Source organism: Mytilus edulis, unplaced genomic scaffold (assembly GCF_963676685.1).
Source record: "Mytilus edulis unplaced genomic scaffold, xbMytEdul2.2 SCAFFOLD_985, whole genome shotgun sequence".
Lineage (NCBI taxonomy): Eukaryota > Metazoa > Mollusca > Bivalvia > Mytilida > Mytilidae > Mytilus > Mytilus edulis.
In genome coordinates, this window is record NW_027267215.1 from 14890 (window position 1) to 26032 (window position 11143).

General features: G+C 33.8%; 1 protein-coding gene across 2 annotated transcripts; it reads left to right on the plus strand.

Annotated features, from left to right (window-relative positions):
- Positions 1 to 2789: 2789 nt before the first annotated feature.
- On the plus strand, positions 2790 to 10265 carry LOC139504993 (retinol dehydrogenase 12-like; the record flags this gene model as incomplete). 2 transcript variants are annotated; one of them, XM_071294866.1, is given in 6 exon segments in its annotated part: positions 2790 to 2933; positions 5107 to 5195; positions 6094 to 6121; positions 6896 to 7021; positions 8869 to 9171; positions 10148 to 10265. In XM_071294866.1, coding segments are annotated over 6 exon segments (791 nt in total), but the record flags the coding sequence as incomplete, so codon positions are not given.
- Between the last annotated feature and the right edge of the window lie 878 nt (positions 10266 to 11143).

The window sequence follows — 11143 nt, forward strand, 5'->3', positions numbered from 1 at the left end:
AAGAAGGAGAGAATAATGGGTAGGTAATATAAAAAGAGAAGGGAAATGAACAATATAATGATTTAAAAGTAATAGTAAGAGTGATGGCTGAGAATAAAAATTATTTGAAAGATCCCCATTCAGACCCTCATGATTGATACTGTCGTAATAGCAAATGGTCTTATTTAGCGAATGTCTCGTGCATGAAAGATAGCCGTGTTTCCGTGTGTGTGACATTTTAATGTTGTGTTTCTGTTTGTCGCCAGTTCTTTTATATTTGATGCGTTTCCCTCAGTTTTAGTTTGTAACTCGGATTTGTTTTTTTTTCTCTATAGATTTATGAATTTCGAACAGCGGTATACTAGTGTTGCCTTCATTTATTTTTTTGGTGAACCACATATTTTTGTTTTAGGTTTTTAAAAAAATAGTAACAAACTTGTCAACTAAGATGTCTAAGCTCCCACGCGACATATCAGAAAAAGGAGCGATGAGAGATCGGTTTTTAATTAGATTGATAGCAATACAAAGTTCACTATAAGACTGTTTAGCTCGAACTGTCCCGTTTGTGGCATGTGCGTATATTGATTGACAAGGATTTCCGTTTTTTTTTCCCCCACTGGTCAGTGGTTTAATCCAGGTAGTCCAGTTCCCTCCACCAATTACAGCTGACCGCCACGATAAAGCCAAAAGTGCTGAAAGTGGCGTTTAACACTAATAATGAATCAATCAAAGTTTTAACCTGATGGTGAACACGTGGCATGGCGAAAAGCACGTGACATTTAGGAGCAAGAGCAGAAAAAAATGCTCGGCTCGAAATCGCAATACGTGCCCAGCTATATATCTGCGTTGACGAGTTTGCTAGCACATTACAAATCCAGATCTATGTTGGTCAGTGTAAAATATTAAAAATAGGATTAATGTCAATATATACACATTGTCGTACTGAATAGACATATCATAGGTGGCACCACTAAACAATTTACCACCATTTGTGTACCATAGGCACTTGGGACAGGACAATTGTTTGCCTGCCCTCCCCCTTTTTTCCAAAACCCATTAATTTTTTTCCAATAATTTCAATTATTTTCGCGTTTTCTTCCTGTATTTTACGAAATACAATATAAATATACTTCAAATAACTGGTATTTGCTATTTACTATCAATTCCAAGTTTACTATCCACAACGGTCAGTGATATAGCTCATCCATGACCTGTCTTGTCCAGTTCCCATGTACCTATGGTCTTGTCGGTTGATCAATCAATGTAAAATTATAAATAATTCATTGAACTATATCCTCAAGCCTCTATAATAGATATAAAGTACTAGTTATTGTACTCGTGCGTATTTAAAGTTGTTTTATCTCTGAATCTGGCAAATTCGGAAGTACAGTGTAACCGGTTTAAAGAAACCACTTAAGGGAGGTCAGAAAAATAGTCTAATATTACTCTATTTTCTTCAACTTCGTACTTTATTTGCCTTTTCAACTTTTTTGGTCACTGATGAGTTTTTTGTAGACGAAACGCGCGTTTTGGCGTAATTTTTTTTTTTAATCCTGGTTACTATGATGAGTTTACTTAAAATACAGGTTACATCATAATGAAATGCATTAGTGAGATATAATTACCTAAAATTATTGATCTTTTTACACAGATGTTTACCTAATACAGACAGTCGTTGTTTAGGAGGTCGGACTGTAAGATCAAATTTCCATAAATCTGAAGGGCCGGATATTTCGGTAAAAAAGTTGTAAAATATGTACATGTAAAAAATGTGAATTAACATGCTTATTATACATTCAATGTAAAAAGAAAATTGATGCAATTGAGTATCTGTGTGGGGTTTAAATTAAATGATTAGAAAATAAATGGGCCCAAAATCAAAGAACAAATAAGAAAGGTAAAAAAAAATGGTTATAATAAAAAACAAAAGTTATCAGGGTGCAAAAATTTATAGAAAAGAGCAAATAAAATAGCCAAGTTATATATAGAATAGAGAAAAAAAAACATATAGATTTAACCAAAACATAAAAAAAATAGAGATACCTATATATATATAGGACAAAATTAATCCGGACCCTGATAATTTAATTGTCCTTTGGGATTTTTTTTAATGTATTTTGAAAGATTTACGATAACCTTTAAATTTGCATACTATATACAACATATATGACATGCACATCGTTCAAGCAATTTCGTACGACTGTCAAATGCACAATCATGTGTTTATGACAATTTTTTAAACAGAAAACCAAATGTGCCTGATTTAGACTTCAAAATTGAACGATTGCTAATTGAACATGTTTATCTCACTTTTGTACAATACATATATTAAAATTATAATTTAAGAAATTATTCATTATTTTTTGGTATCAATAAATCGATTTTTTAATTAAAAAAAAAATGGATATCATAATCAGAAAACAAGAGGGGATAGGAGGGTCCTGATCCGAAATCCGGGCTTAAAAACACGAAATTCCGAGGTCCCGAATTTAAATAACTTTTGGAATCCCAAATCCCGAAACTCTAAAAAAAAAAAAAAGAAAAAAAAATCCCCTAAAAGACCCCCCCCCCCCCCCACCCAACCCCCCCTCCTTAAACAAGGAACAATGACACGGCGCTTTGTGCATTTTAGGTCCATTTATATAATCTCTTAAACTCAACATAAAAAAAAACCCCATTGTATTCATTTTACATATTTACGGTCAATGTGTGTTTTCTTTTCAAAGTTGTCGCTATCCTATTTTTAGAATGGTTATTGATTGTAAACATATTTTGACCGGATTTGTTTTTATATTATAACTTTAAATAAATAGTAGGTTTGGCAAACATGGTGATTTATCTTTGGATTATTTTCACTTTCGTTTTATTAGTTTTGACTCTTAAGTATTATTTTGGAACGACAAGATGGTGTAAAAGTACCGTAACGTTAAATGGAAGAACTGTTTTAATAACAGGTGATTCAATCGAACATTTTTGTTTAGGCTATGTGGTGTGGTACGGTAGGCCGTAAGGATCATAATTATATATTTTCAGTCATTGGTCATGTCAGTGACTTCTTGAAGATCTTGTAAGGATATGTGTTTCGCCTAGATATACATACTAGATGATAAAATAGAATAAATGATAATACTATTACGAGTAGTAGTACTAATAAAAATAATAATACAGATTATCATTATGATAGTAATTGTATGTAGCATGCAGTACTATACAAATATAAATAGCAAATAGTAGATTAAATTCAATTTAATAAATACGAATTTAATATGGTAAAGTTCGAAAACAGAGGGAAGACAGATGTTGACACAAACAAAATAGCTGCTTATTGATTTTTTTAAACGTCCAGTGGCAAATATTTCATGCATTTTCATGACAAAAACAATTAAATTCAGTAAATGGGTTCTGCAAAGCTGGCGATCATGGTGAAATTTAAGGCGAGGTTTTAAGTGTCACTAGAGGGTATGTTGGATAAGGATAGAAATTATTATACATTCAAACAGGTCACCGTTGCTACAATAGTTCCTAAACATGAACTTAAAGAGAACATGTGTTTTTCCGCACACGAGGAACCTGGCTACAGGTCCTGATTTATGGCCAAATAAAAAAGTATGTGTGTTTACTTTACCCCTACCTACCCTAAATTAATTGGTATCCCCTACCCTAAAGTTGATTTGCGATTTTTGATTACGCACTGTTAAAGTCATAATGATGCTCCCATAGACTCGATGTAAAAATGAAAAAAATCCCTACCTACCCTGTTTTTTTTAGCATGTGACAATAAGCACACATACTTTTTTGTTTGGCCTAATACATATAATACATTCCGCTCAGACACACGAATGCCCCGAAATTAGAACGAGATGTGTTGCCAGGTGGTAGATGTCCAGTCCAGGCATGACCATATTTTATACATACTCCTGTTTATAATTATTTGTTTCTAAAAACGGTCAATTTCAAATATTAGTTTATAACCATAGACGATCATAGACTGTTGCTGTACATTAACGATATAGTTGAGGAAGTTTGGAATTTTTGTCAGATTTTCGGAATCCTCTGGTTTTATCCATTTGAATGCCTTAGAAAATTTGCCAATTGACCCCCATTTTTCGTTTTATAAATCTTTTACATGTATCATTATAAGCCATCTGTAAAGTCTTATAAACTCGTTATTATTTTTTTAATCATTTTTAAGCACCTAAACTTGTCAATGGTAAAGCTATAAAAAATCAATAGAGAGCACATTTTCACGCCAAATTTTAAATGGCTTATATCTCGAAACAAGCACATTGACCTATAAATTATTTTTGCTCTTTTGGTTCCTTTATTAATTCCCTATCAATATATATATACTAGTGTTATACAAAGCTTGCTATTTTGAAACTGAGTAGCGAACTTCCTCAAATAAACCGGCGAATTTTATAATCCGAAATTTTGAAATTCGACGATTCATTTTGTAATTTAACCATCGAGATCAATTGATCCAATGATCCATAAATAACAATTTGAGAATCTGTTTTTGTAATGATTATAAATAATTTACTTTTATTTTAAACAAAAATCCCCTCCGAGTGCAATCATTATTACTGATTTCTGCGTCATGCAGTTTACGAAATAGATGCGCTGTAAAACAAACAGTTTTGACGAAGAACATTGAATTTATGAAATATACGTTTATATGTTACAGAAAACAACTAGAACCAATTTATGAGATCAAACTATTGCCGCTTAAAAAAGGTTGCTTTTTAGTTGTAAATTTTTCTAAAACATGTTAATTAACACATTCCGATTCATCCTGAGAGCTGATAAAGGTTATAAACTATTAACTTGGCCAAATATCTACTGAAATTATCGACATTAATTACATTATTTTTAAATTAGTTCAGAAACGGTTAAATTGCTCTAAACAATGACAAATGTGAATGTAATGCCACAAAAACAATCGAAGCGTTTAATTATATTAATACGTTGATCAGACGTTGATTAGTAATTCACTAAATCTTTTATGGTCATGATGGTGATCAGTTTCAAACCTGTTAATAATGTTTCTTAATCTAAACCTACTTTTTCGCCAGCCTCTGTGCAAGCTGTAGGAGAGGCTTCAATAATCAAAAGTATCATTTTTCCCAGGTGGCAATATTGGTATAGGCAAAGCTACTGCAATTGATTTAGCGAACCGAGGAGCAAGAGTGATCATAGCCAGCAGGAACAAGGAAAAAGCAATACAAACCATCAAAGAGATAAACGGTAAGAGGCCGGATGTGTTAGAAAGGCAATACAAGCCATTAAAGAGATTAAAGGTAAGGGGCCCGGTGTGTTAGAAAGGCGTACAAACCATTAAAGAGATTAACGGCAAGGGACCGGGTGTGTTAGAAAGGCAACAAAAACCATTAAAGAGATTAACGGTAAGGGACCGTGTATGTTTATAGAAAGGCAATACAAACCATTAAAGAGATTTACGGTAAGGGGCCCGGTGTGTTAGAAAGGCATACAAACTATTAAAGAGATTAAAGTAAGGGGCCGGGTGTGTTAGAAAGGCAATACAAACCATTAAAGAGATTAACGGCAAGGGACCGGATGTGTTAGAAAGGCAATAAAAACCATTAAAGAGATTTACGGTAAGGGGCCCGGTGTGTTAGAAAGGCATACAAACCATTAAAGAGATTAACGGTAAGGGACCGGGTGTGTTAGAAAGGCAACACAAACCATTAAAGAGATTAACGGTAAAGGACCGGGTATGTTAGAAAGGCAATACAAACCATTTAAGAGATTTACGGTAAGGGGCCCGGTGTGTTAGAAAGGCATACAAACCATGAAAGAGATTAACGGTAAGGGACCGGGTATGTTAGAAAGGCAATACAAACCATTAAAGAGATTTACGGTAAGGGGCCAGGTGTGTTAGAAAGGCATACAAACCATTAAAGAGATTAACGGTAAGGGACCGGGTGTGTTAGAAAGGCAATACACACTATTAAAGAGATAAACGGTAAGGGGCCGGGTGTGTTAGAAAGGCCATACAAACCATTAAAGAGATAAACGGTAAGGGGCCGGGTGTGTTAGAGAGGCAATACAAACTATTAAAGAGATTAACGGTAAGGGGCCGGGTGTGTTAGAAAGGCAATACAAACCATTAAAGAGATTAACGGTAAGGGGCCGTGTGTGTTAGAAAGGCAATACGAACCATTAAAGAGATTAACGGTAAGGGACCGTGTATGTTAGAAAGGCAATACAAACCATTAAAGAGATTTACGGTAAGGGGTCTGTTTATTTCTCATCGCTTTTGGTATCGTTTATATGATAATATTGGAGCACCCACATTTTCCAATGTGTCCCTTGAAACCAAACACAAAGAACTATCTTAATTTTTTTAAGAATACTGTGAATTGTTTTGTTTATTTTATCTCGATCATTGAACGACAGGTTCTATTTTATGCCAACGTTTTTATTCTATTCCAAAATCTTCCACGTTCTGAGTAAAAAAAAATAACGTTCGCTTTTGTTCTGCAATATTAAAGAGTACAAAAGGTAATGAGATGCATGCTATGCATGTCAACAAAACAGCAAAAAACCGGTATAAATTACCAAAAAGACCACAGTCACTTGTCTCAAAAAAAAATCCAATATGTTATATTATAGGAATTTAAAAAAGTTCTGTGCAAATGACATAATATATGGTGTTGGGCTAGGAATAATTAAATGTGATATATATATTTTTAAGATGATTCGAAATTGGACATATATTTGAATAAAATTGGGGAGGCATATAAACCTTATTAAAAAAAAAAACAAAAAAAACGATAGACACGCTTTTTATCTACAAGAGATTCATCAGAGAGGTCACATAAGGTACGAGGCTGAAGAGCATTGAATAAGTCTTGATTTTCATTATATTCTTGTTTACTAATTTATCTTTTTACAGACAAAACCGGAAACGATAATGTACGTTTCATGTACTTAGATCTTATGGATTTGGAGGTTGTCAGACAATTTGCAGAACAATTTTTAAATGAAGAAAAAAGACTTGACATCCTCATTAATAATTCAGGTATCAATTGATTGGATATACATATATAATTAACGCAATTCAATTGTTCAACAGAGACTATCACGTGTATATTCCTCATACATCTATAACAAATGACAACATGCGAATGAAAATATAACTCGAGTGTAAGAAACACTGTTGGGCTTTAATAATTATTTGTAATAGCCTATCAGTTTCATTGTAGTAGCTTTGCTCTAAATGTTACCAGTTTTAACCGGAATTTAAGATTTATGCCATTTACACATGTAAATCTGACTTAGAGCCAACAGGTCTTTACTCCTACTTGTAAATGCTGCATGCTCAGCATAGCAATTATAAGTAGCATAAACCGAAACCTTCCTACATATTCAATGTTTAAAGACGTTATTCGGTCTGTGATGGATATTTGTTTCATGACAGTCAAACCACATCCTTATATTTATATCAACCTTGACACATTATTTTAAGTTTCAAGCCAGAAAAATATAATCCTGTGGTTGTCGTTGGTTGAGCACTGTCTGGCGTAATTTATTTTGGTATGTTTAGTCCCCTACCGACGACGGCGTCGAAGGGGACTTTAGGTTTGCACTCCGTCAATCTGTCTTTCTGTCAGTCCGGCAAATCAGTTTTCCAGACTATTTTTCTTCGTGCTTGAAGATATTGATTTGATATTTTGTTTATTGTTTTATCATGACAAGTTACAGGTCAAGTTTAATTTTCACGATTTTAGCTTCTCTTTGTTCAGTTAAAGCCCTTTCTCTAGATTTTTTCTTTTTATGAAATACTTATTAATTAGTAGATTTCTGTTCAAAGGGAAATAACTTATTTTTTAAGATATTTAAAAGACAAAATGACATTTTGGATTTTTTTCCTTTTTCTTTGATAAATTGTTTGAATAATTTAGTGGTAGGTTTGTTTGTCATTGAAGATATTGTTTTGATAATTAGTATCTAGTTTTATCATGACAAGTTACAGATCAAGTTCGAATTTTGTTCCTGTCTGATGATTTTGTGCAGAGTAATGGTCTTTGGACATAGAAAATGCACTTAAATAATCAGTTTTCAACAGTTTTTACGTCATGCTTGAACATTTTGACTTGATATATTTATGTAGTTTACATCATATCAAGTTAGGATTTCGTTCCATTACAATGAATTTTTAACCAGTAGTGGACTATGTATTGTCAAGCAATACTCACAGAATGCTTGTTTTGAATAAATTCTGCCGTTGGGTTTCTCTCTTGAAATGTTGGTAGTTGCTCCATACCGGTGCTGTTTTTAGCCTGCACGTATACTATCAAACGGATTCATTGTTGTAGGGCGTTCATTGTCAAGGACATGTGTTACATGTAACTAGATTTAAACATCATTGCTGTGAATATGGTATTCTCAAATACATAGCTTATTGGCATACATAAAAAGGGCCTGAACAAATTAATTTTCCAAGACAGCAGGTCGCCTATAAAGGAGGGGGAGGACAGGGGGTACCCTTCTCCCTTCTCCCACCCCTCTTCTCCTTTCTCCTACCCCCGTTCTCCTTTCTCCCATTAGAATAAAAACATCTCCTTTTGAGATATTTTTTCTTGAAATATTAGATCATTTAAAAAAAAAAGAGATATTTTATTTTTTCTCCTTTCTCCAACTTTTTTCTCCTTTTTCCCAGCATTCCCTCTCCTTTCACCTTTCTCCTACCCCCCTTTCTCCCTGTCTCCCTTACCCCTGTCCTCCCCCTCATAAAGCGGAAGCTGAATAATGACACTCATTTTTATTGTATGATCTGAGGAATGAAGATGCATGATAACTAGACAAGAGAACAGGAACAACTAGAGTGTGTACCCTATATAATTCGTGTATATTTGAACATTGTAGGTATTGCAGGATGGGCCTATAAAACAATAGGTTCAAAGACAAAGCAGAATTATGATATAATTTTTGGGGTTAATCATCTAGGACACTTCCTGTTAACTTATCTTTTACTTGACCTTTTAAAAAAGACAAGAAATTCACGTGTAATAAATGTCAGCTCACTTCGGCATTTATGGCGGAGATCACCGCTTACGTATGACAAAGGTCCAAATAATGATGGTATGCTTTATCCGGACCTGGCTGGTTACGACACAAGCAAATTAGCTAATGTTATGCATTCAAAGATGTTGTCGAAAATCCTTCAAGGTATGTATATTTACATTAATATATAAATGTTAATCAAACAAACATCCACTGTTAGAGAAACGAAATATTTGAGGTATCCATCCATGACAAAAACTCAGTAAATGCACAGCGAAAACACACAAAAAGCAAAGACACATCGCTTTCTTTGCTGCTCTACATCTTTTAAAGTCGTATTACTCATTCACTTGACTGGGCGGGGTTTAACCGGTTCGCTCATAATAAACCCGTTCATCTATAGATAGGTGTTTTAGGATAAACTCACCAATGAAGTGTCCAGTCATTCTTTTGTAAATTCCTTTGATGACACTGATAGGTGATTAGAAATCAAAAATAATAATAACGGCAATCATCCTTATCACACCATGCACACACATCTTCAAAAAGACTGTCCTGATGCAAATTAAAACGTAAGCTCCGCCCGATCAGTTGAAATAACGTTGGTAATAGTGATGCTTTAAACACGGAGCATAGAAACTCTCAATCAGCAAATTGATACGGCCTTATCACCCTAGATGTAACAGAACCATATCGAGCCTTGTCACAAACACAGACACTGGAAAGTATAGTACATATTTCAAACAAAGTAGTTGTAATGATAAAACTATGTAGAATATAATTTGGTAATTTAGGTATCAAATGATGTCTTCATTCCTACGATGTAGATATGACTCATTAGAATATTTAAAAAAAAAAGATGTAGTAGTAGACGTCGTTGTTTCGTTTTGAGCATATACTATGCGTTCGGGAAAAAAGTTCGTGGATTGATAATGGGATATGTGTGTGTGTTAACCATGTTAACGGTGACACTAATATGCCGCCCTAACAAGATGAACAGTCAATTGTATTTACCTCGGATACAAAGTCACAGCTGCGCTACTATATATAATGAATAAGCTGTATACCACCTAGTCTAAGCTTCCTTTTGTTTTCATGCTGAGTCTTTTCTTATACCAAACAAACCCGTTATATTTTTCAGGAACTCCTGTAACGGCAAATTCCGTTCATCCAGGTTTGGCTGCAACAGATATTTTAATGGCACCTTTAAAATCAGTTTTACCAGAGAAGTTGTATTCGATTGTTGATCCCATTTTCAGGTAATCGTAATAATTTAGTGAAATTTGAATTATACAAAAAAAAAGAACAGGTTAGCACAAGACTGTCAGGGCCGTAACTACCTAAGTTGCCTCCCCTGAAATTTCTACACAAAATTTTTATTTGAAATAATAAAATGAAATATGTACACGAAGAACTTGAATTTATATTATACACAACACAAGTTTACAGTTTTAACAGTGTTATCATGATACATGATATATCTGTTATTTTCCGGATTTTTGATCGAAAGTTAGTTTCAGTATAGTTTTATTTATTTTTTCGTGTGGCCGTCTGTCTGTTATTCAGTATATATTCGTACGAGAACTCATATGAAACTTTGCTTTCGACAATTTTGAATAAAACTTATCTATTCACATTCATTTAGGGCTCAATTAAGCAGAGGAAGTTCCCTTCGTATTGTGAATCTTTTATGATATCGGAAATTCGTTACCGGCTGAATCAGCTGTTGGATCGTTTTTTTTTAACGTCACCCGATCGTACGAGAACATTATGGTCAATGCCTTAGTAGTTAAACACTCCCATTCGTTGTAGCAGGGACTTTCTATATTAAGTATAAACTTAGAACAGAAAGTCCCTGGTTGTTGTGATATACATGTCTGTTCAGCTTACAACGATATTGAAATTCAAGGTCCTCGATAAAAAAAAATATCTTGCGTTCTATGATCTTGCTTTAAACACTGGACACTTTAAATTTGCAAAACACTCATTTGCAAATCCGCCGCCGCCTCAAACAAGAGCTACAATATCATGTATATAACCAAAATGTGCGGAATTACATGGGATTCAATAATTTCATTGGTTTTATACTGTTACTGTCATATTTATTTTGCAATTTGAATTATAAAAACATGGGATT